The sequence below is a fragment of the Bufo bufo genome, chromosome 1 (assembly GCF_905171765.1).
Source record: "Bufo bufo chromosome 1, aBufBuf1.1, whole genome shotgun sequence".
Lineage (NCBI taxonomy): Eukaryota > Metazoa > Chordata > Amphibia > Anura > Bufonidae > Bufo > Bufo bufo.
In genome coordinates, this window is record NC_053389.1 from 518915139 (window position 1) to 518941245 (window position 26107).

At 44.2% G+C, this 26107-nt stretch overlaps 1 protein-coding gene across 1 annotated transcript in view; it reads right to left on the reverse strand.

Moving 5' to 3' along the window:
• The window catches only part of CTTNBP2 (cortactin binding protein 2), a 164589-nt gene that overhangs the window by 88147 nt on the left and 50335 nt on the right, over positions 1-26107 (reverse strand). Inside the window, exon 3 of the mRNA XM_040411467.1 lies at positions 7719-7943. Coding sequence (XP_040267401.1) covers positions 7719-7943 — 225 coding nt within the window. The remainder of the gene's footprint in view (positions 1-7718; positions 7944-26107) is intronic.

Below are 26107 nucleotides of genomic sequence, written 5' to 3' on the forward strand. Positions count from 1 at the left end.
CTTAATCCGGACACGCCCGTGTGAAAGAGGCCTAAGTGCTATGGACCCACTTTGCCAACTAATCGGTTTGACTTTGTCCATTGTCCTGACAGGCCCCAAGTATTCACCCTTTAACCCCTATACAGAGATCACGTCCTTGCTGTAGGGGAGCCACCAGACTGCTACCTCTTAGAATAATGCCAGTGTACTTGGCAGCTTACACACAGAGGTCAGAGACACCGATGCGATGCACCAGAGGAACAGGAAAGCACACAGACAGAACCTAGCTGAAATCAAGGCAGGCAGAGTACATGCAAATCCAAGGACAGTCCAGGGCCCGGGCAGACAGAAGTAGGTCACAATACAGACCAACGAACAGATCAAGGTCAAAGGCACAGGTTAGGTCAGATGACAGACATACAGACTAGGTAGAAGGATAAACAGATTATAGCTCAAGTAAATGCTCCAGCAGGCAGACTGATCTGGCAGATCTGAGACCTATTGCACATGCAAGAGGTTAGACTCAAAGCCAAACATATATAGCAGGGCTAATCAGCACCACACAGTCTAGCACCTGTACACAGAGCAAGAGCGGGTTAACCCCTACAGTGCCGCAGATTGGTGTGAGGGTCGATGAATAAACCCTAATTCACACACAGAAAGGTGAAGTGTAACACTAATTTAAATAGGGTCTCCAAAGGGGAATAAGCCGCTACCAGTCAAAACTCATCTTATATACGAGCAAAACACCGGGCATATTGAAAGCTTGCGTTCATCATTTCTGATATTTCTGTGTAAAATATAAATAAAATAGATAAAGATAACCAAACCAAGCAAATGAGTCAAAATATATTAGACTTGGTGATTTTTTTTATTGAGGAAAAGTGGCAAAGGTAGGTGAACCTTTGTGTTTAGTGTCTGGTGTGACCCCCTTGTGCAGAAATAACTTCAACTAAATATTTTCTGTAACTGTTTGTTAGTCCTGCACATCGGCTTGGAGGAATTTTCACCCCATTCCTCCTCACAAAACAACTCTGTTATGTTGGCGAGTTTCCTTCAATGAACTGCTCACTTCATTTTCCACAACATTTCTATTGGACTAAGGTCAGGAGTTTGACTTGGTCATTCCAAAACGTTTAATTCATTGTTCCATCAATGATGGCAAGCCATCTTGATGCAGATGCAGCACAATATGCCCAAACCATGATAATACTACCACTTTACAGATGAGATGAGGCTTTTATGCTGGAATCCAGTGTTTTCCTTTCTAATTAAAAAACTAAAAGTTCTATTTTGATCTCATCCGGCCACAAAGCACTGCCCCAATAGCCTTTTGATTTGTCCATGTGATCTTTAGCAAACTGCAGCAATCTTCTTTTTGGAGAGCAGACGCTTTCTCCCTGCAATCCTGCCATGCACACTATTGTTGTTCGGTGCCCTCCTGATGGTGGACTCATGAACATTAACCCCTTTCAGGACACAGCCATTTTTACCCTTCAGGACGCAGCCTAATTTTGCAAATCTGACATGTGTCACTTTATGTGGTAATAACTTTAAAACGCTTTTACCGTATTTTTCGCCCCATAAGATGCACTTTTCCCCCCCCAAAAGTGGGGGGAAAATGCTTCTGCGTCTTATGGAGCGTATTCTGCCATTTTACATCGCAGTTTGCGATGCTGCAGCATCGCAGACTGCGATGTATCAGCTGGACGGGGGAGGGAGGAGGGGCCGATGTCATGCAAATGCGGCGGGGCGGGGCGGTCACTGTACTCTGGCCCCGCCGCTCACTCACTGCTTTATTGCTTAAACATTTTAAAATAATAATAGCTTTAATTGACGTAGCAGGCAGAGCAGGGCGGGCGGCCGACCGGAACTCACTGACGTCACGTGCCTGCGCCGCCTACTTCATTCATAAAGTAGGCGGCCTAGGCACGTCACGTGACATCAGTGAGTTCCGGCCGGCCGCTTGCCCTGCCTGCTACAGGACATTTAGTAAGTACGGTAGTACAGATGGGGCTGGGGATCGAAACGTCAAGTAAAGCTATTATTATAAAATTTTTAGGCATTAAGGAAGTGAGTGAGCGGTGGGGCCGGAGTGACCGCACCGGCCCCACCGCATTTGCATGACACTGGCCCCTCCCACAGGTTTAGCTATGGTATATTAGGGCATCTGTGGATGCCACTATTATGGTGTGGGGGATATGTGGATGGCACTGTTATGGGGTGGGGGATCTGTGGGTGACACATATATAGCAGTGCCATCCACAGATCCACCCCCCATAACAGTGCCATCCACAGATCCCTCTCCATAACAGTGCCATCCACAGATCCCCCTCCATAACAGTGCCATCCACAGATCACGCCCCCATAACAGTGCCATCCACAGATCCCCCCCATAACAGTGCCATCCACAGATCCCCCCATAACAGTGCATCATCCACAGATCCCCCATAATAGTGTCATGCACCATTAGTTCAAAACCCACCAAAAGCACACCTTTTGGTTAAAAATATTTTTTTTCTTATTTTCCTCCTTAAAAACCTAGGTGCGTCTTATGGGCCGGTGCATCTTATAGGGCGAAAAATACGGTACATATTCAGGCCATTCTGATATTGTTTTCTCATCACATACAGTGGCAAATTTAGTCAAAATATTTCATTTTTATTTTAAAAAATATACTAAATTTACCAAAAATTTGGAAGAATTAGCAAATTTCCAAATTTCTATTTCTCTACTTTTATAATAGAAAGTAATATCTCCAAAAATAGTTATTACTTTACATTCCCCATATGTCTACTTCATGTTTGGATCATTTTGAAAATTACATTTTATTTTTTGGGGACGTTACAAGGCGTAGATGTTTGGAAGCTAATCTTAAAATTTTAAAGAAATTTTCCAAAACCCAATATTTTCAGGACCAGTTCAGTTATGAAGTCACTTTGTGAGGCTTACATATTAGAACCCACCCATAAATCACACAATTTTAGAATATACACCCCTCAAGGTATTCAAAACAGATTTTACAAACTTTGTTAACCCTTTAGGTGTTCCACAAGAATTAAAGGAAAATGTAGATGAAATTTCAGAGTTTCACTTTTTTGGCAGATTTTCCATTTTAATCCATTTTTTCCAGTAACAAAGCAAGGGTTAACAGCCAAACAAAACTCATCGCAGCTCTTAAGTACCCGTATACATGATGTTCTAAAAGAGGAATACTGGGAAGGAAACACTCTGCCAGCAGAAAGTGGATAAACCTCTACCATACAGACTGATACATCTCTACCTAACACCGCTATTGAGGTTACGTCTCCGAGGACACAGGATAAATACGTGTGAGACGCCAGCATTTGGCATAGAACGAGACACGTGGAATGTCGAGATCGGAGTAGAGACAATGCGGTATCATTAATCTCACTTTGGTGAGAATCGAACGGAGGTAAGAGATATTCAGTGTTCTATGACATGTGGGACGCCACTAGGAACACTGAACTCCGCACTGACCTACCGATATGTGAGTGTGTCTAAAGATAGTATCATATTCATCATCACATAGTGATCTTATATCTGCAGTGAGGAGATAGCTAAAGTGGAGGTATTTCATGAACTACTTATCTTAAAGGGAGTCTTTCACCTATACTGACCATTATAGAACACTAACACCATTGTCATCATTATAGTCCCTATATTGGAATGCTACTTACTGTTTAGCTGTCCGTCGCTTATTTTCTTCAAAAAACACTTTTATTCAATATGCAAATTAGGTCTGAAGGTGCCCAGGGGAGGCGTTCAAGCGGCCGATGCCCAGGCCCCTCGTCGCTATTCATATGAAACCCCTCCCCTCTTACCCCTCTGGCCCGCCCTAGGTTTTTCAGAAATCCAGCACCAGCGCCGTTTACAAGATTTGCCATGCCGGTGCACTTCATTCCCCATTCCGGCACATGCGCATTAAACGCATTATGTGCCTCTGCCCATAATGGGGAATGAAGTGCGCAGGAGCGGCGAATTTTGTGAACGGCGCTGGCGCTTGATTTCTGAAGAACCTAGGACGGGCCAGAGGGGTGAAAGAGGAGGGGTTTCATATGAATAGCGACGAGGGGCCTGGGTACCAGCCATTTGAACGCTGCCCCTGGGCACCTTCAGATCTAATTTGCATATTGAATAAAAGTGTTTTTATGAAGAAAATAAGCGACGGACAGCTAAACAGTAAGTAGCATTCCAATATGGGGACTATAATGCTGATAATGTTCTATAATGGTCAGTATAGGTGAAAGACTCCCTTTAATAGCACTGTATTCCAAATGAGGCTCTAAACAGACTATATCTGCAATACTGACAATTACAGTTACTGTGGATCCAACAGTGCATGTATGAACCTACTAGGGTTGTTTCAATACCAAAATTTTGATACGGTTTCGATACCATAAAAAAGTATTGCGATACTCGATACCACGTGAAAAAAATAAAAACACCAAAAAAAGCTGCGTGCATTCTGCATTTTATGGAACGTCCGGCCCAGAATAGAATCCGATCCTATTTTTTGGGGGGACAAAGTGACAAAAAAAAATGGCGAATCGCGCAGTTTTTATTTTTTATTTTTCTGTTACGGCGCTCACCGCATAGGACATTTTTTAAAATATTTTAATAGTTTGGACTTTTCAGACGTGGCGATATGTAATATGTTTATTTATTTATTGTTTATATATTTTATATGTAAAATTGGGAAAGGGGGTGATTTATACTTAATATTTTGATGTTTTCTTTAACTTTATTTTTTTTTACTTCTTAGGCTACTTTCACACCTGCGTTTAGGTCGGATCCGTCTGGTATGTGCCCAGACGGATCCGCACCTATTATGCAAACGCTTAGATCCGTTCAGAACGGATCCGTTTGCATTACCATGAACAAAAAAAAAAAAAAAAAAAATTTTTTTTTTTTTTGGTTCATGATAATGCAAACGGATCCGTTTTGACTTTACATTGAAAGTCAATGGGAGACGGATCCATTTGAAAATCGAGCCATACTGTGTCAACTTCAAACGGATCCGCCCCCATTGACTTACATTGTAGGTCTGGACGGATCCGTTTGCCTCCGCACGGCCAGGCGGACACCTGAACGCTGCAAGCTGCGTTCAGGTGTCCGCCTGCTGAGCGGAGCGGAGGACAAACGGAGCCAGACTGATGCATTCTGAGCGGATCCGCATCCATTCAGAATGCATTAGGGCTGGACGGATCCGTTCGGGGCCGCTTGTGAGCCCCTTCAAACGGAACTCACAAGCGGAGCCCCGAACGCTAGTGTGAAAGTAGCCTTATTCCGGCAAGGAACTCTGATAGAGCTCTATTAGGGTGAATAGGACCTCACACTCTCCCTGCTGCCCTGTGCATAGTACACACAGCAGCACTAGGCTGACTATGGCAGCCAGGGCTTCAGTAGCGTCCTGGCTGCCATGGTAACCGATCGGAGGCCCAGGATTACACTGCTGGTGCTCCGGTCAGAAGCTGCCACTGCACCACTAATAAGGAGGAGGGGAGGGGACCCTGCGGCCACTGCCACCAATGATTTTAATACTGAGAGGGGTTGGGGGGGGCGCACTACACCACCAACGATTTTTAATACTGGGGAGGAGGGGGAGGAGGGCGCACTGCACCTCCAATGTTTTAATACTGGGGAGGCGGGTGCAGCATCTGAGGGGTTAACTGCCGGTAATTGCAGCTCCCCGCTAGCACCTGCCTCCAGGATTTGTATTAAAGAGGAACTTTCATCTGGCAAAAAATTCAGAACTAAGTATCATGATATGTACAGCGGCGCCCAGGGATCTTACTGCACTTACTATTATCCCTGGGCGCCGCTCCGTTCTCCGGTATCTTCGGGGACTTGCTTATACTGGGCGGAGACAGCCCTTGTTCTCCTGGGCGTCTCCTTCTCCCAGGATGTAGCACTGGCCAATCGCAGTGGAGAGCTCACAGCACTGGGTATCGATTGGGTATCGAAAATTCGATACCCAAAACAACCCTAGAGCCTACAATAATCTGTGGATATCAATCACACACAGAAGGACACGTGTCATCTTTCCTGGATTTGAAAATTGTGTTTTTTATTATTTATATTTTGTATTTTTATTTTTGTATTATATACGCTATATATTAGGTCAGTCTTTTGATATTATGGATTCACATGTGAATAAACGTGTGTTTTTATGGTGACCCCAGATGGTTGAGTGCCTATCTACTTTTATAAAACTCAATATTTATTGCCCTGATTCTGTAGTTTACAGAAACACCCCATATGTGGTCGTAAACTGCTGTATCGGCACACGGCAGGGCGCAGAAGGAAAGGAACGCCATATCGGTTTTGGAAGGCAGATTTCACTGGGATAATTTTAAGTTGCCATGTCACATTTGAAGACCCCCTGATGCACCCCTAGAGTAGAAACTCCAAAATAATGACCCCATTTTGGAAACTACGGCATAAGGTGGCAGTTTTGTTGGTACTATTTTAGGGTACATCTGATTTTTGGTTGCTCTATATTACACTTTTTGTGAGGCAAGATGACAAAAAATAGCTGCTTTCGCACCGTTTTTATTTACAATGTTCGTAATATTAGATCATCTTCCTCAATAAAATAAATGAACAAGTCTAATATATTTGGCTTATTTGTTTGATTTGGTTATCTTTATTTATTTTTAAGACTTTTAGGAAAATATAGTCTTAGGTCAAATTTATCCAGAAATACAGAAAATTCACTCAGGCACCACTGAAGACTGTCATGGAGACAGATGAGTGGCCCCTATGCATTATAGATGGTTGTCTGATCCCTTTAAAATCAACAAGTTTGTATGACTTTTGTGTATGGCTTGAGGCAGACAATTTATAAAGTTATGATAACCTCTTATGTAAAAGCCAGTTACTGAAGAGTGGTTTTGTAAAAAAATAAATAAAATGTAATTCATAAAAACATGTATCTCTTAGGAGTTAAAATTTGAACAGATGCTAGGAAGAGGAGTATAACTAGTATTCAACAGGTGTTAGGCAACACGCCAACCATTTAGCAAGCAAATTCTAACTCTTACTCTTTTCAGCAAATAGTGTAAGTTAAAAAAGTTATTATTCGTTACAAATGTAGCTTTTTAATTATTTTATCTGCGGACGTACCATATGAAGAACCTGTACAACTGCTCAGGCACCCAGTAAGTAATGGGGCACACTTTTTATTAGACTGCATATAAGAGGCTGAGAAGTTCATTTCATACCTCAAAATTACGGATGAATTGCTAGAGAGAAGGAGGATAATCTATGAGTTATTGGAGAGTAGGGGACCCAAATACTCTTCTTGGAGAGCAGGGGGCCCATATACTCCTTGCATTGGTGCTACTGCTGTCTTTGTCAGCCCTTGGATAACATGCATGCTGTTTTTGTATATATAAAAAAGTCATAAAGAGTTTTTAAACATTTTTGATCAATAGAAACTCCAAAAACAGGATAATTTCTGAAGTATTGTAGGGCAACATGTGTGAAAATATAGCGGGCTGGATTTACAGCATATTTAGTAAAATGCAACACTATTTTTAGTCACAATATGTTTTCCGATACACAGGCTGGTTCTTAGTTTGATCATCATATTGGTCCTTGCATGAAAACCTTCACTCAATGAGACAGAAAGATAGACAGGTGTCTCTGAAAGACACATTGTGCAGGTGTTTAGTGTAAGAATAAGATGTCTTGTAGAAAACGGGAACACTTGCCTTTCTTTGTCTTCTTTCGGCAGCTGCGAGCTGAGCCGTCATCCTCTCCTGCATCTTCCTGCAGTGTGCCATGACAGCTTCTAAGACAGTAAGAGGGTTACTACAAATTGGTTTCTTCTCCTTATCAAAAGCACCTGCTTCACAGTCCCTTTGAAGCGCAAGGAAAGGGTCGCCAAGATTAAATCTTCCATATCTTTCTTGCACAAAAGCTTCCTTTCTTCGTGCCTTAAAATAAAATACAAGACATTAACTTTAACCCTGTATACCACATAATGTAGATACAACCAGTCTTCCACTCTTCACCGTATGAAAAAAAGACTGAGAAGAGTTTTTCAAAAAATCATCATTAACCCTGGTCCATAGTCTGGTTCTACTCCACTCATTCAGACGGATGACCAGATAATTAACCATTGGTCCAGGATTAAAAAAAAAAAAAACATGGCTGCTTTCTTCTAAAAACCGCACCACTCCTGTCCATGGGATGTGTCTGATATTGCAGCTCAGCTCCACTGGAGTCAATGGGTCAGAGGCAGAGCTGCAATAGTACACGCAGCTATGTTTTTCTACTACTGGACAACCCCTTTAAGATCCTTACAAAGCACCATCTTGTAATTTCAGACGAGGGTGTACCTTCTGGTTAAATGCTACTTCTATTTTAGCGGTCCCCTCCTGCTGAGTTGACTTGGTTAGGCTGGTCATATTTTTATTAATTTTCCCTTCATCTGATCAGCATTTAGACAGTCACAGGTGACTGTGCTGCTGTCACGATAGGTAGGTAAGTGGGGAAATAACCAAACACAGGAAAACAAACAGAACAAACGACTAGGCCCAAAAGCTAGGGAGAAAAGGGTCACCTCCTAGCGATCCCTAAAAGCAGACGATCCACCACAAATCAAGAGCTCTCAGGAAAGAACTATAACCCGCACAGGCCACTGGGGGAAGGAGGGATAAATAGCCTCACTAACAATCAAACCCAGTACACCTGAGGGAAGGTGGATCCAGCTCAAACCCAAATTAAAACAGAGAAGTCAGACATGTGCAGCCAGTCTGACAGACCTCCGCACATTCACAGGGCAAGGCGTGACAGCTGCTTATTGAATGGAAACTGCAACTAAATTCATTTTCCAATGGGGAAAAAGGCAAAAATTTTAAATACAATTTCTATACACTGCTGAACATAGATTATGTCATACTATATCACATTACAAGTGAAGCTCGTAGGGCTTAATGTCTCAGAATCCAATTTGTTCTAATGAATAAAACACATGACACATGTAACGTGTCACTGCTCTGTTCAGTAAAAGGTTATGGGGGAGATTTATCAAAACTGGTTCAAAGGAAAACCAGCTTAGTTGCCCATAGCAACCAATCAGATTAATCCTTTCATTTTTCAAAAGAGCTCTGAAAAATGAAAGGTGGAATCTAATTGGTTGCTATAGGCAAGTAAGCCAGTTTTCCTTTGTACCAGTTTTAAAAATCTCCCCCAATATCTTTTACACTATATTTTCATAAACACTAGCTCACAATATCACCCCGTGCCAACCTCCATTTTTAGCCTATACTACTTTATTCACTATTGTAGGGAACGGGGCAGGACACCTGAGCAGGAGGTAAGGTAAGGATCTATCAGGTAAGCAGTGCAGGTTACCCCCCACACCCATTGTCAGGTTATCTTGGATAAAACACTATGGAGCGCCCATATTTGTTCTTTATATTCTTCACTGCTTTGAATTTTAGAAACCATTGGAATAAAAAAAAAATACTGAAGTTATTAATACCATTAGTGGAAATATTTTCATAATGTGTTCATTTTATCCAGACCATCATTTTAAAAATTCTAAGTAAGAGCTTTCTCAGTGAAGGTCAGGTTAACGTCTCTATCTAGAAAGGAATATGCAAGCAGAAGAAATGAAGTGAGCACACCATCTGTCAACACGGCTCTTATGCCATTATTATGTTTAATTAAATCATCCATGCAATTCTATAAACTGTATTTTAACCTCTTCGCAACCAATGAATGCATATGTATGTCATTGGTCGCTAAGTAATGTATGGAGTGGGCTCACAAGCTAAGCGCACTCCATACAAAGCTGGAAGTGTCCGGGATCGGAGACCCTCAGTTGCCATGGTCAATAGTGAGCGCGCTCCCTCTATCCTCCAATTGATACCCCTAGAACATAATTAGGGGGTTGTAATGGCAGCTGGAGTTTTTCTGAAAGCCCCCATGCCTGTTATGCTATGGCTAATGCCAAAATTGTAAATTTGTTAAAATTGCTATTCACAGCAACACAGAAGAGGACTAATTAGAAAAATAAGAAAAATCAGCGGAATAAAGTTATTTTAAATATTAAAAATGTAAAAAAAACTAATTTTCCATTTCTCATATAAAAAAATATATATTAAAATATCATTATGCACGGTCAATGCCGTAAGAAAAAAATCCTTGGATTGCTAGAAGTGTTGTTTTTCTGGTTGCCTAGCCTCCCTGAAAAATGTTTAACAAATTATTATGAAAAAGTCACTTGCAAAAAATGTTATCAATAAAAATTAAAGGTGATTACACAAAAAAGGTACAAAAATAGTCAGAATATAGCGACACAAAGAAATTATTTTTTTAAGTTTTGTTTTGTTTTTTAAAAGTATTAAAATATAATAAAAGCTATATAAATTTAGTATTGTTGTAATTGTACTGACCCAGCAAATAAAAGTGGAATAATGTTTTCTTTCCATTTCTACCTTACAAGTCTTTTTTTTACAGTCTCCCAATACATTGAATAAACCATTAAATGGTTCCACTAAAAATAATAATTCAACCCATAAAAAACAAGCTCTCATATGGCTATGTCAATGGGAAAAAAAAGTTATGATTTTTTAAAGGCGAGGGGGGGGAAATGAAAATATTTTTGTTCGGTCCTTAAGGGGTTCAAATGAAAATATTGCATCTTTAGGTTGCAAGCTCTTAAAGAGGACCTTTCACAGATTCTGACAATGTGAACTAACTATACAGACATGGAGAGCGGCGCCCGGGGATCTCACTGCACTTACTATTATCCCTGGGCGCCGCTCCGTTCTCCCGCTATGACCTCCGGTATCTTCGGTCACAAAGTTATGGTAGGCGGAGTCTGCCCTTGTTCTGCTGTAGCGCTGGCCAATCGCATTGCAGAGCTCACAGCCTGGGAGAAAAGAACCTCCCAGGCTGTGAGCTCTGCGCTGCGATTGGCCAGCGCTACAGCAGAACAAGGGCAGACTCCGCCTACCATAACTTAGTGACTGAAATCTCCGCCTACTATAACTTACTGAGCGAAGATACCGGAGGGCATAACGGGAGAACGGAGCGGCGCCCAGGGATAATAGTAAGTGCAGTGAGATCCCCGGTCGCTGCTCTCCATGTATGTATACTTAGTTCACATTGTCATAATCGGTGAAAGGTCCTCTTTAACCCCCTCCGGACCGCTGTACGCGAGACGCGAGATTTCCTGTGAACGCGCGCGTTCACAGGATCGGAAGGTAAGCGAGTGGATCTCCAGCCTGCCAGCGGCGATCGTTCGCTGGCAGGCTGGAGATGTGATTTTTTTAACCCCTAACAGGTATATTAGACGCTGTTTTGATAACAGCGTCTAATATACCTGCTACCTGGTCCTCTGGTGGTCCCCTTTGTTTGGATCGACCACCAGAGGACACAGATAGCTCAGCAATATGTAGCACCAAGCACCACACTACACTACACCCCCCCCTGTCACTTATTAACCCCTTATTCGCCCCTGATCACCCCATATAGACTCCCTGATCACCCCCCTGTCATTGATTACCCCCCTGTCATTGATCACCCCCCTGTAAAGCTCCATTCAGATGTCCGCATGATTTTTACGGATCCACTGATAGACTGATCGGATCCGCAAAACGCATACGGACGTCTGAATGGAGCCTTACAGGGGCGTGATCAATGACTGTGGTGATCACCCCATATAGACTCCCTGATCACCCCCCTGTCATTGATTACCCCCCTGTCATTGATCACCCCCCTGTAAAGCTCCATTCAGATGTCCGCATGATTTTTACGGATCCACTGATAGACTGATCGGATCCGCAAAACGCATACGGACGTCTGAATGGAGCCTTACAGGGGCGTGATCAATGACTGAGGTGATCACCCCATATAGACTCCCTGATCCCCCCCCTGTCATTGATTACCCCCCTGTCATTGATCACCCCCCTGTAAAGCTCCATTCAGATGTCCGCATGATTTTTACGGATCCACTGATAGACTGATCGGATCCGCAAAACGCATACGGACGTCTGAATGGAGCCTTACAGGGGCGTGATCAATGACTGTGGTGATCACCCCATATAGACTCCCTGATCCCCCCCCTGTCATTGATTACCCCCCTGTCATTGATCACCCCCCTGTAAAGCTCTATTCAGATGTCCGCATGATTTTTACGGATCCACTGATAGACTGATCGGATCCGCAAAACGCATACGGACGTCTGAATGGAGCCTTACAGTGGCGTGATCAATGACTGTGGTGATCACCCCATATAGACTCCCTGATCACCCCCCTGTCATTGATTACCCCCCTGTAAAGCTCCATTCAGATGTCCGCATAATTTTTACGGATCCACTGATAGACTGATCGGATCCGCAAAACGCATACGGACGTCTGAATGGAGCCTTACAGGGGCGTGATCAATGACTGTGGTGATCACCCCATATAGACTCCCTGATCCCCCCCCTGTCATTGATTACCCCCCTGTCATTGATCACCCCCCTGTAAAGCTCCATTCAGATGTCCGCATGATTTTTACGGATCCACTGATAGACTGATCGGATCCGCAAAACGCATACGGACGTCTGAATGGAGCCTTACAGGGGCGTGATCAATGACTGTGGTGATCACCCCATATAGACTCCCTGATCACCCCCCTGTCATTGATCACCCCCCTGTCATTGATCACCCCCCTGTAAAGCTCCATTCAGATGTCCGCATGATTTTTACGGATCCACGGATACATGGATCGGATCCGCAAAACACATACGGACATCTGAATGGAGCCTTATAGGGGGGTGATCAATGACAGGGGGGTGATCACCCCATATAGACTCCCTGATCACCCCCCTGTCATTGATCACCCCCCTGTCATTGATCACCCCCCTGTAAGGCTGCATTCAGACATTTTTTTGGCCCAAGTTAGCGGAAATTTTTTTTTTTTTCTTACAAAGTCTCATATTCCACTAACTTGTGTCAAAAAATAAAATCTCACATGAACTCACCCTACCCCTCATGGAATCCAAATGCGTAAAATTTTTTAGACATTTATATTCCAGACTTCTTCTCACGCTTTAGGGCCCCTAGAATGCCAGGGCAGTATAAATACCCCACATGTGACCCCATTTTGGAAAGAAGACACCCCAAGGTATTCCGTGAGGGGCATATTGAGTCCATGAAAGATTGAAATTTTTGTCCCAAGTTAGCGGAAAGGGAGACTTTGTGAGAAAAAAAAAAATAATATCGATTTCCGCTAACTTGTGCCAAAAAAAATTTTTTTATATGAACTCGCCATGCCCCTCATTGAATACCTTGGGGTGTCTTCTTTCCAAAATGGGGTCACATGTGGGGTATTTATACTGCCCTGGCATTTTAGGGGCCCTAAAGCGTGAGAAGAAGTCTGGGATCCAAATGTCTAAAAATGCCCTCATAAAAGGAATGTGGGCCCCTTTGCGCATCTAGGCTGCAAAAAAGTGTCACACATCTGGTATCGCCGTATTCAGGAGAAGTTGGGCAATGTGTTTTGGGGTGTCATTTTACATATACCCATGCTGGGTGAGAGAAATATATTGGCAAAAGACAACTTTTCCCATTTTTTTATACAAAGTTGGCATTTGACCAAGATATTTTGGAAAGAAGACACCCCAAGGTATTCCGTGAGGGGCATGGCGAGTTCCTAGAATTTTTTATTTTTTGTCACAAGTTAGTGGAAAATGATGATTTTTTTTATTTATTTTTTTCCTTACAAAGTCTCATATTCCACTAACTTGTGAGAAAAAATAAAAACTTCCATGAACTCACTATGCCCATCAGCGAATACCTTGGGGTGTCTTCTTTCCAAAATGGGGTCACTTGTGGGGTAGTTATACTGCCCTGGCATTCTAGGGGCCCAAATGTGTGGTAAGGAGTTAGAAATCAAATTCTGTAAAAAATGGCTGGTGAAATCCGAAAGGTGCTCTTTGGAATATGGGCCCCTTTGCCCACCTAGGCTGCAAAAAAGTGTTACACATCTGGTATCCCCGTATTCAGGAGAAGTTGGGGAATGTGTTTTGGGGTGTCATTTTACATATACCCATGCTGGGTGAGAGAAATATCTTGGCAAAAGACAACTTTTACAATTTTTTTTATACAAAGTTGTCTTTTGCCAAGATATTTCTCTCCCCCAGCATGGGTATATGTAAAATGACACCCCAAAACACATTGCCCAACTTCTCCTGAATACGGAGATACCAGATGTGTGACACTTTTTTGCAGCCTAGGTGGGCAAAGGGGCCCATATTCCAAAGAGCACCTTTCGGATTTCACCAGCCATTTTTTACAGAATTTGATTTCAAACTCCTTACCACACATTTGGGCCCCTAGAATGCCAGGGCAGTATAACTACCCCACAAGTGACCCCATTTTGGAAAGAAGACATCCCAAGGTATTCGCTGATGGGCATAGTGAGTTCATGGAAGTTTTTATTTTTTGTCACAAGTTAGTGGAATATGAGACTTTGTAAGAAAAAATAAATAAAATAAATCATCATTTTCCGCTAACTTGTGACAAAAAATAAAAAGTTCTATGAACTCACTATGCCCATCAGCGAATACCTTAGGGTGTCTACTTTCCGAAATGGGGTCATTTGTGGGGTGTTTGTACTGTCTGGCCATTGTAGAACCTCAGGAAACATGACAGGTGCTCAGAAAGTCAGAGCTGCTTCAAAAAGCGGAAATTCACATTTTTGTACCATAGTTTGTAAACGCTATAACTTTTACCCAAACCATTTTTTTTTTACCCAAACATTTTTTTTTATCAAAGTAGAAGTAGAACAATAAAGTAGAACAATAAATTTAGAGCAAAATTTATATATGGATCTCATTTTGAAAAATGTCATTTTTTTGCAAAAAAATCGTTAAATTTCGATTAATAACAAAAAAAGTAAAAATGTCAGCAGCAATGAAATACCACCAAATGAAATCTCTATTAGTGAGAAGAAAAGGAGGTAAAATTAATTTGGGTGGTAAGTTGCATGACCGAGCAATAAACGGTGAAAGTAGTGTAGGTCAGAAGTGTAAAAAGTGGCCTGGTCTTTCAGGGTGTTTAAGCACTGGGGGCTGAGGTGGTTAAAGGCAGGAACCTCTCTGCCTTTGGCCTCATGCACACGACCGTTGTTGTGTTCCGTGTCTGTTGTTCCGTTTTCCGTGATTTTCTGCAGACCCATTGACTTTCAATGGGTCCGTTGAAAACTCAGATAATGCACCGTTTGTCATTCGCGTCCGTGATCCGTGTTTCCAGTCCGTCAAAAAAATATGACCTGTCCTATTTTTTTCACGGACAACGGTTCGCGGACCCATTCAAGTCAATGGGTCCGTGAAAAAACACGGAGGCACACAAGATTGTCATCCGCGTCCGCGTCCCTTTTTTTCCTATCATTTGCAAGGCAAACTTGACTTAGATTTTCTTTTTCACTTTTCATGTCTGGTGATCCTCCAAAAATCAAGGAAGACACACGGAAACAAAAACGGAAACGGATCACGGAACCCCGTTTTGCGGACCACGAAAAAATACTGTCGTGTACATGAGGCCTTTGTCTCAGATTTAGTTCATATATTTTTAGGGATGTCCTGATACCGATACCAGTATCGGTACCGATACCGGGCATTTGCACGAGTACATGTACTCGTGCAAATGTCCCCGATACCACTGCCGATACCTGTGCGCCGCTTCTATGTGTCTGTGTCCGTCCGCGGCCTGCCCCTGCACCTCGCACAGCTAACAGCTTCAGAGGCAGCAGCAGGCAGTGTAATTGGAGCCTACAGTGGAAGCTAGCTCCGCCCCGCCCCTCTCCGCCCTCCAACCAATCAGAGGCAACCAGCACTGACTCACAGCACAGGGAGCGTAGTGCAGGGACTCAGAGAATCGTCTGACAGTTTATTAGTTAAAAGAATCTAATGAGTCACAGACCGAGTCACCGAGTCCCTGCCAGGCTTCCTGCTCTGCGGCTCCCTGTAAGTCCGTCCGGGGGAAGGGGGGGCATTATTAGCATAGCATGTAGTGGAGCTGTGTGTGTACAGGGTGCATGTAGCAGAGCAGGAAGCCTGGCAGGGACTCGATTCTTTTAACTAATAAACTCTCAGACGATTCTCTGAGTCCCTGCAATAACTATACATTGTAATTACATCAGTCTGCTCCACTGCATTCACTGCAGCAGAGCTGTGTTTGCCAGGAGCGAGTCCCTCCAAAGGTGATAGTGTCTGTCTTCTATGGCCCTGGTCCTTCCCTTCCTGCCTGCAAGCTGCACATTGATCTCTAAAAGCAGGCATTAGGGCAAGAAGAAATATACATTACTGTATGATGGCCACAAGACTATTATACTGAGGAGGGGGGGCTTCAAAAATTGTTGTCCTGACTCCTTACAGTAGCGTCTCCTTGTGGCTATTCCCATACAGTATAACGTCTCCTTGTGGCCGTCCCATACAGTATAACGTCTCCTTGTAGCTGCCCCCCATACAGTATAACGTCTCCTTGTAGCTGCCCCTATACAGTATAACGTCTCCTTGTGGCTGCCCCCATACAGTATAACGTCTCCTTGTGGCTGCCCCCATACAGTATAACGTCTCCTTGTGGCTGCCCCATACAGTATAACGTCTCCTTGTGGCTGCCCCCATACAGTATAATGTCTCCTTGTGGCCCCCATACAGTATAACGTCTCCTTGTGGCCCCCATACAGTATAACGTCTCCTTGTGGCTGCCCCCATACAGTATAACGTCTCCTTGTGGCTGCCCCCATACAGTATAACGTCTCCTTGTGGCTGCCCCCATACAGTATAATGTCTCCTTGTAGCTGCCCCCATACAGTGTAACGTCTCCTTGTGGCTGCCCCCCATACAGTATAACGTCTCCTTGTGGCCCCCATACAGTATAACGTCTCCTTGTGGCCCCCATACAGTATAACGTCTCCTTGTAGCTGCCCCCATACAGTATAACGTCTCCTTGTGGCTGCCCCCATACAGTATAACGTCTCCTTGTGGCTGCCCCCATACAGTATAATGTCTCCTTGTAGCTGCCCCCATACAGTATAACGTCTCCTTGTGGCCGTCCCATACAGTGTAACGTCTCCTTGTGGCTGCCCCCATACAGTATAACGTCTCCTTGTGGCTGCCCCCATACAGTATAATGTCTCCTTGTGGCCGTCCTATACAGTGTAACGTCTCCTTGTGGCTGCCCCCATACAGTATAACGTCTCCTTGTGGCTGCCCCCATACAGTATAACGTCTCCTTGTGGCCGTCCCATACAGTGTAACGTCTCCTTGTGGCTGCCCCCATACAGTATAACGTCTCCTTGTGGCTGCCCCCATACAGTGTAACGTCTCCTTGTGGCTGCCCCCCATACAGTATAACGTCTCCTTGTGGCCGCCCCATGCAGTATAACGTCTCCTTGTGGCCCCCATACAGTATAACGTCTCCTTGTGGCTGCCCCCATACAGTATAACCTCTCCTTGTGGCTGCCCCCATACAGTATAACGTCTCCTTGTGGCTGCCCCATACAGTATAACATCTCCTTGTGGCTGCCCCATACAGTATAACGTCTCCTTGTGGCCGCCCCATGCAGTATAACGTCTCCTTGTGGCCCCCATACAGTATAATAGTGGCTGCCCCCATACAGTATAACGTCTCCTTGTGGCTGCCCCATACAGTATAACGTCTCCTTGTGGCTGCCCCATACAGTATAACGTCTCCTTGTGGCTGCCCCATACAGTATAACGTCTCCTTGTGGCTGCCCCCATACAGTATAACATCTCCTTGTGGCTGCCCCCATACAGTATAACATCTCCTTGTGGCCGTCCCATACAGTATAACGTCTCCTTGTGGCTGCCCCCATACAGTGTAACGTCTCCTTGTGGCTGCCCCCCATACAGTATAACGTCTCCTTGTGGCCGCCCCCATACAGTATAACGTCTCCTTGTGGCCGCCCCATGCAGTATAACGTCTCCTTGTGGCCCCCATACAGTATAATAGTGGCTGCCCCCATACAGTATAACGTCTCCTTGTGGCTGCCCCCATACAGTATAACGTCTCCTTGTGGCTGCCCCATACAGTATAACATCTCCTTGTGGCTGCCCCATACAGTATAACGTCTCCTTGTGGCCGTCCCCATACAGTATAACGTCTCCTTGTGGCTGCCCCATACAGTATAACGTCTCCTTGTGGCTGCCCCCATACAGTATAATGTCTCCTTGTGGCTGCCCCATACAGTATAATGTCTCCTTGTAGCTGCCCCCATACAGTATAACGTCTCTTTGTGGCTGCCCCCATACAGTATAACGTCTCCTTGTAGCTGCCCCCATACAGTATAACGTCTCCTTGTAGCTGCCCCATACAGTATAACGTCTCCTTGTGGCTATCCCCATACAGTATAACGTCTCCTTGTGGCTGCCCCCATACAGTATAACGTCTCCTTGTGGCTGCCCCCATACAGTATAACCTCTCCTTGTAGCTGCCCCCATACAGTATAACCTCTCCTTGTGGCTGCCCCCATACAGTATAACCTCTCCTTGTGGCTGCCCCCATACAGTATAACATCTCCTTGTGGCTGCCCCCCATACAGTATAACATCTCCTTGTAGCTGCCCCCATACAGTATAACCTCTCCTTGTGGCTGCCCCCATACAGTATAACATCTTCTTGTGGCTGCCCCCATACAGTATAACATCTCCTTGTGGCTGCCCCCATACAGTATAACCTCTCCTTGTAGCTGCCCCATACAGTATAACCTCTCCTTGTGGCTGCCCCCATACAGTATAATGTCTCCTTGTGGCTGCCCCATACAGTATAACGTCTCCTTGTGGCTGCCCCATACAGTATAACGTCTCCTTGTGGCTGCCCCATACAGTATAACGTCTCCTTGTGGCTGCCCCATACAGTATAACGTCTCCTTGTGGCTGCCCCCATACAGTATAACATCTCCTTGTGGCTGCCCCCATACAGTATAACATCTCCTTGTGGCTGCCCCCATACAGTATAACATCTCCTTGTGGCCGTCCCATACAGTATAACGTCTCCTTGTGGCTGCCCCCATACAGTGTAACGTCTCCTTGTGGCTCCCCCCCATACAGTATAACGTCTCCTTGTGGCCGCCCCCATACAGTATAACGTCTCCTTGTGGCCGCCCCATGCAGTATAACGTCTCCTTGTGGCCCCCATACAGTATAATAGTGGCTGCCCCCATACAGTATAACGTCTCCTTGTGGCTGCCCCCATACAGTATAACGTCTCCTTGTGGCTGCCCCATACAGTATAACATCTCCTTGTGGCTGCCCCATACAGTATAACGTCTCCTTGTGGCCGTCCCCATACAGTATAACGTCTCCTTGTGGCCGCCCCCATACAGTATAACGTCTCCTTGTGGCCGCCCCCATACAGTATAACGTCTCCTTGTGGCTGCCCCATACAGTATAACATCTCCTTGTGGCTGCCCCCATACAGTATAACGTCTCCTTGTGGCTGCCCCCATACAGTATAACCTCTCCTTGTGGCTGCCCCCATACAGTATAATGTCTCCTTGTAGCTGCCCCATACAGTATAACGTCTCCTTGTGGCTATTCCCATACAGTATAAGGTCTCCTTGTGGCTGCCCCCATACAGTATAACGTCTCCTTGTGGCTGCCCCCATACAGTATAACCTCTCCTTGTAGCTGCCCCCATACAGTATAACCTCTCCTTGTGGCTGCCCCCATACAGTATAACCTCTCCTTGTGGCTGCCCCCATACAGTATAACATCTCCTTGTGGCTGCCCCATACAGTATAACGTCTCCTTGTAGCTGCCCCCATACAGTATAACCTCTCCTTGTAGCTGCCCCCATACAGTATAACCTCTCCTTGTAGCTGCCCCCATACAGTATAACATCTCCTTGTGGCTGCCCCATACAGTATAACGTCTCCTTGTGGCTGCCCCCATACAGTATAATGTCTCCTTGTGGCTGCCCCATACAGTATAATGTCTCCTTGTAGCTGCCCCCATACAGTATAACGTCTCTTTGTGGCTGCCCCCATACAGTATAACGTCTCCTTGTAGCTGCCCCCATACAGTATAACGTCTCCTTGTAGCTGCCCCATACAGTATAACGTCTCCTTGTGGCTATCCCCATACAGTATAACGTCTCCTTGTGGCTGCCCCCATACAGTATAACGTCTCCTTGTGGCTGCCCCCATACAGTATAACCTCTCCTTGTAGCTGCCCCCATACAGTATAACCTCTCCTTGTAGCTGCCCCCATACAGTATAACCTCTCCTTGTGGCTGCCCCCATACAGTATAACATCTCCTTGTGGCTGCCCCATACAGTATAACCTCTCCTTGTAGCTGCCCCCATACAGTATAACCTCTCCTTGTGGCTGCCCCCATACAGTGTAACATCTCCTTGTGGCTGCCCCCATACAGTATAACATCTCCTTGTGGCTGCCCCCCATACAGTATAACATCTCCTTGTAGCTGCCCCCATACAGTATAACCTCTCCTTGTGGCTGCCCCCATACAGTATAACATCTCCTTGTGGCTGCCCCCATACAGTATAACATCTCCTTGTGGCTGCCCCATACAGTATAACGTCTCCTTGTGGCTGCCCCCATACAGTATAACGTCTCCTTGGAATGTTATAGTTCTGTTTTTGGGCCTTTTGGTTGGTCAGTGGTCAGAAAATACATGTGTGTGTATTTTATTGTTAAAATTAGTATCGGTAATTGGTATCGGTGAGTACTTAAATAAAAGTATCGGTACTCGTACTCAGTCTTAAAAAAAATGGTATCGGGACATCCCTATATATTTTTATTACTCGTCAAGTAAGGCTACTTTCACACTGGCGTTTTGGATTTCAGTTTGTGACATCCGTTCAGGGCTCTCACAAGCGGTCCAAAACGGATCAGTTCAGCCCCAATGCATTCTGAATGGAAAAGGATCCGCTCAGAATGCATCAGTTTGCCTCCGTTCAGTTACCATTCCGCTCTGGAGGAGGACACCAAAACGCTGCTTGATGAAGCGGAGCCAAACGGATCCGTTTTCTCTGACAAAATCTGGCACAATAGAAAACAGATCCGTCCCCCATTGACTTTCAATGGAGTTCATGACTGATCCGTCATGGCTATAGAAGACATAATACAACTGGATCCGTTCATGACGGATGCATGCGGTTGTATTATTGTAACGGAAGCGTTTTTGCAGATCCATGACGGATTCGCAAAAACGCTAGTGTGAAAGTAGCCTTAGTCTGTCACTACCCCAATTGTAATGTCATATGAAATATGTAATTGCTATATCAATATATATATAATTATTTAATATGACATCATCTCTAAAAATGATGCAATATCATAATTTCAACAATAATGTGACAAATGCTGGATTTAGTTTCCTATAGAAATCAGAGGCAGGCTGGTGGTGAGAGGTGGGACCTCATAAATATGCTGTGCATGCTGCTTACTGTTCAATACGAGCAAAATACTGTAGTAGGTAAATTAGTTAGTACCCTAGCGTTTGGCCGAGGGGATCCGTCATCGGTTTATCTATCCTTAGATAGTTAGGGCACGATAAACCTGGGTCACACGGCGCTATAACTAAGCAGGATTTTTTATTGTGTTGGGAAAGACATACCTATTGTTCTGTGTGTGTTTCTCTTGCGATCTGGTGGCATCCACAGATTTTCACACCCTTCCTGCACACAGTCTGGTGCCACGGTCAGGCCTAGTTTAGGCTACTTTCACATTAGCGTTTTTCTTTTTCGGCATAAAGTTCCGTCACAGGGGCTCTATACCGGAAAAGAACTGATCAGGTATATCCCCATGCATTCTGAATGGAGAGTAAGGGCTCTTTCACACTTGCGTTATTGTCTTCCGGCATAGAGTTCCGTCGTCGGGACTCTATGCCGGAAGAATACTGATCAGGATTATCCTAATGCATTCTGAATGGAGAGTAATCCGTTCAGGATGCATCAGGATGTCTTCAGTTCCGGTACGGAACGTTTTTTGGCCGGAGAAAATACCGCAGCATGCTGCGCTTTTTGCTCCGGCCAAAAATCCTGAAGACTTGCCGCAAGGCCGGATCCGGAATTAATGCCCATTGAAAGGCATTGATCCGGATCCGGCCTTAAGCTAAACGTCGTTTCGGCGCATTGCCGGACCCGACGTTTAGCTTTTTCTGAATAGTTACCATGGCTGCCGGGACGCTAAAGTCCTGACAGCCATGGTAAGTGTAGCGGGGAGCAGGGGAGCAGCATACTTACCGTCCGTGCGGCTCCCCGGGCGCTCCAGAGTGACGTCAGGGCGCCCCAAGCGCATGGATCACGTGATCACATGGATCACGTCATCCATGCGCATGGGGCGCTCTGACGTCATTCTGGAGCGCCCGGGGAGCCGCACGGACTGTAAGTATACCGCTCCCCCGCTCCCCGCTCCTACTATGGCAACCAGGACTTTAATAGCGTCCTGGGTGCCATAGTAACACTGAAAGCATTTGGAAGACGGTTCCGTCTTCAAATGCTTTCAGTACACTTGCGTTTTTCCGGATCCGGCAGGCACCTCCGGCAACGGAAGTGCATGCCGGATCCCAACAACGCAAGTGTGAAAGAGGCCTTATCCGTTCAAGATGCATCAGGATGTCTTCAGTTCAGTCGTTTTGACTGATCAGGCAAAAGAGAAAACCGTAGCATTCTACGGTTTTATCTCCGGCGAAAAAAACTCAAGACTTGCCTGAATGCCGGATCCGGCATTTTTTTCCATGGGAATGTATTAGTGCCGGATCCGGCATTCAAAATACCGGAATGCCGGATCCGTCCATCCGGTCTGCGCATGCGCAGACCTTTAAAAATGAGAAAAAAAATTAATACCGGATCCTTTTTGCCTGATGACACCGGAAAAACGGATCCGGTATTGCAATGCATTTTTCTGACTGATCAGGCATTTTTCAGACTGATCAGGATCCTGATCAGTCTGAAAAATGCCTGATCAGTCAGTAAAAATGACATGCGTTTGCATACAATTTGCCTGATCAGGCAGTCAGTTCAGGCAACTGAACTGCTTGCCGGAATCAAACAACGCAAGTGTGAAAGTACCCTTAGTCCACCATTTCGCTTTAGTAGAATTACAGCATTTATTACGGTTTGAATGGATCCTACTACAAGTAATATTTTGATTTCTACTCCCAGGTAGCAATGATCAACCTGTTTAGTAGTCCATTCAACGTATACTCCTGCGAGAGGGAGTTGTCACCATTCATGTCAAGTACTTCTCCTTAGGTTAGAAATCTCTTCCTCCACTATCCAAACCTTCAAAACAGACCCAAAAACTCAACACTTGCGACAAGATTATAAGCCGGCAAGCGGTTTCCTACATAAATGGCAGATAGCCACCATTCCCATTGATTCCTTTATAGACAGCCCCAGCCACATAACATGATAACAGTCCAACACAGTAAGATGACACATGCAAGACACATGCATTTATCCGGTAACTTGCATGTGATTCTATGTGGGGCACATTATTATTTGGAGCACAATGGCTATTAACCCCTTCTACCCCGGGCCAGTTTTCGCTCTTCTGCCCAGGCCATTTTTTGCAAACCTGACATGCGTCACTTTATGTGGTAATAGCTTTGGAACACTTTTACTTATCCAAGACATTCTGAGATTATTTTCTCGTGACACATTGTACTTCAGGAGAGTCAATATATTTCACCTTTATTTGTGAAAAAATCCCAAATTTGCCCAAAAATGTTAAAAATTCCAAAAATTTTCACATTTCTATTTCTCTACTTTTATAATAGATAGTGATACCTCATATAATAGTTATTACTTTACATTTCCCATATGTCTACTTCATGTTTGGATCATTTTGAAAATTACATTTTATTTTTTGGGGACGTTAGAAGGCTTAGACGTTTGGAAGAAAATCTTGAAGTTTTTCAGAAAATTTCCAAAACCCACTTTTTAAGGACCAGTTCAGGTCTGAAGTCACTTTGTGAGGCTTACATAATAGAAACCACCCAAAAATGACCCCATTTTAGAAACTACACCCCTGATTTTACAAACTTTGTTAACCCTTTAGGTGTTCCACAAGAATTAATGGAAAATGAAGATGACATTTCAGAATTTAACTCTTTTGGCAGATTTTACATTTTAATTCATTTTTTCCAGTGGCAAAGCAAGGGTTAACAGCCAAACAAAACTCAATATTTATTACCCTGATTCTGCGGTTTACAGAAACACCCCACGTGGTCGTAAACTGCTGTATGGCAACACAGGGCGCAGTAGGAAAGGAACGCCATATGGTTTTTGGAAGGCAGATTTTGCTGGACTGGTTATTAGAGGCCATGTCCCATTTAAAGCCCCCCTGATGCACCCTTACAGTAGAAACTCAAAAAAGTGACCACATTTTGGAAACTACGGGATAAGGTGCCAGTTTTATTGGTACTATTTTGGGGTACATATGATTTTTAATTGCTCTATATTAAGTTTTTTGTGAGGCAAGGTAACCCCAAAAATGTATGTTTTGGCATTGTTTTTATTTTTTATTTTTAACAACATTCATCTGACAGGGTAGATCATGCTCTATTTTTATAGAGCAGGTTGTTACAGACGCAATGATATCAAATAGGTCTACTTTCTATGATGTTTGTTTCAGTTTTACATAATAAAGCATTTTTGAAAACAAAAATTTTGTTTTTGTATCTCCATTTTCTGAACGCCCTATTTTTTTTATTTTTCTGCCGATTGTCTTGTGCAGGGGCTCGTTTTTTGCTGGAAGACTTGACGTTTTTATTGGTACCATTTTTTGGTACATATGATTTTTTGATCATTCAATATTAAACTTTATGGGGCAAGGTGACCAAAAAATTTGTTGTTTTGGCGCCGTTTTTATTTATTTATTTTTACAGCGTTTACCTGAGGGATTAGGTCATGTGACTTTTTTATAGACCAGATCGTTACGGACGTGGCAATACCTAATATGTCTACTTTTTCTTATTTATTTAAGTTTTACACAATAATAGCATTTTTGAAACCGAAATAGTGATATTTTAGGCTGGGTTCACACTTGAGCGTTTTACAGCGCGTTCAAACGCGCTGTAAAACGCTCAACACATGAAAACCAATGCTTCCCTATGGCCCTGGTTCTCACTTGAGCGTTTTACAGCGCTGAAAAACGCGCTGTAAAACGCCTTACGCTCAAACAAGTACTTGAGCTTCTTTGGGGCGTTTTGACGCGCGTTTGTGGCCATAGGACATTGCAGTCAATCACACAAACGCGCGTCAAACGCGCGTTTACTATTGCAAAAAACGCTCGTCAAAAACGCGCGTTAAACGTGCATATCAAAGACGCTCATGTGGGAACGCAGTGGCTTCCATGACTCTTAGCCCTTCCGGCGATCAGCTGTTAGAAGGGGCAGCGGCACTTTAGTGGATACTTCCGTGGCCAAAGACATCACATCCATCTGTCACATGGCCTTTCTGCAGCTCAGTCCTATCCAAGTGAATTCCATTGAGAGGCAATATCAAACACAGCCGCCATATAATGTACTGTATGGTACTGTGCTTGGTATAATATGAAGAGGCCACAGCGCTTGTCAAAGTGCTATAGCCCCTTCAAATAGCTGATCCGAAGGAGTGCCGGAAGTTAAACCCAACCCTGAGGATAGGTCATCAATATTTAACTCCTGGAAAACTCCTTTAATGTATGGAAACAATGTTTTCTCAAAAAAAATATAAAAGCACAGATGCGCAGGAATTATCTCAGAGAACTTCATGAAATATCCAAAGCTTGTTTCAGTGCAAAAAATAGCAAAACACAGAAAAGAAAGACAAACAAGCAGCTAACATCTGGATTTAATCAAAAGAGAAGAGGTCAGCTACAGGAGGCCTAGTCAAGACAGCACTGCATAAATGTCCCCAGCACACAGTGCTTGCCACTAGGAATAAGATCTGAAAGCACCTACGTACAGCACATACATGGAAAAGGAGGCAAAACTCCATATGCTTCTCCTCTACAGACCCTCGCATACAACCATATTAGGCTTTGTGGAACTGCTATATTCCTAAGCATAAACACTGAGGCCAAGACACAGCAGCAGAGCAAAATGTGAACACACAAGTCAGAGGC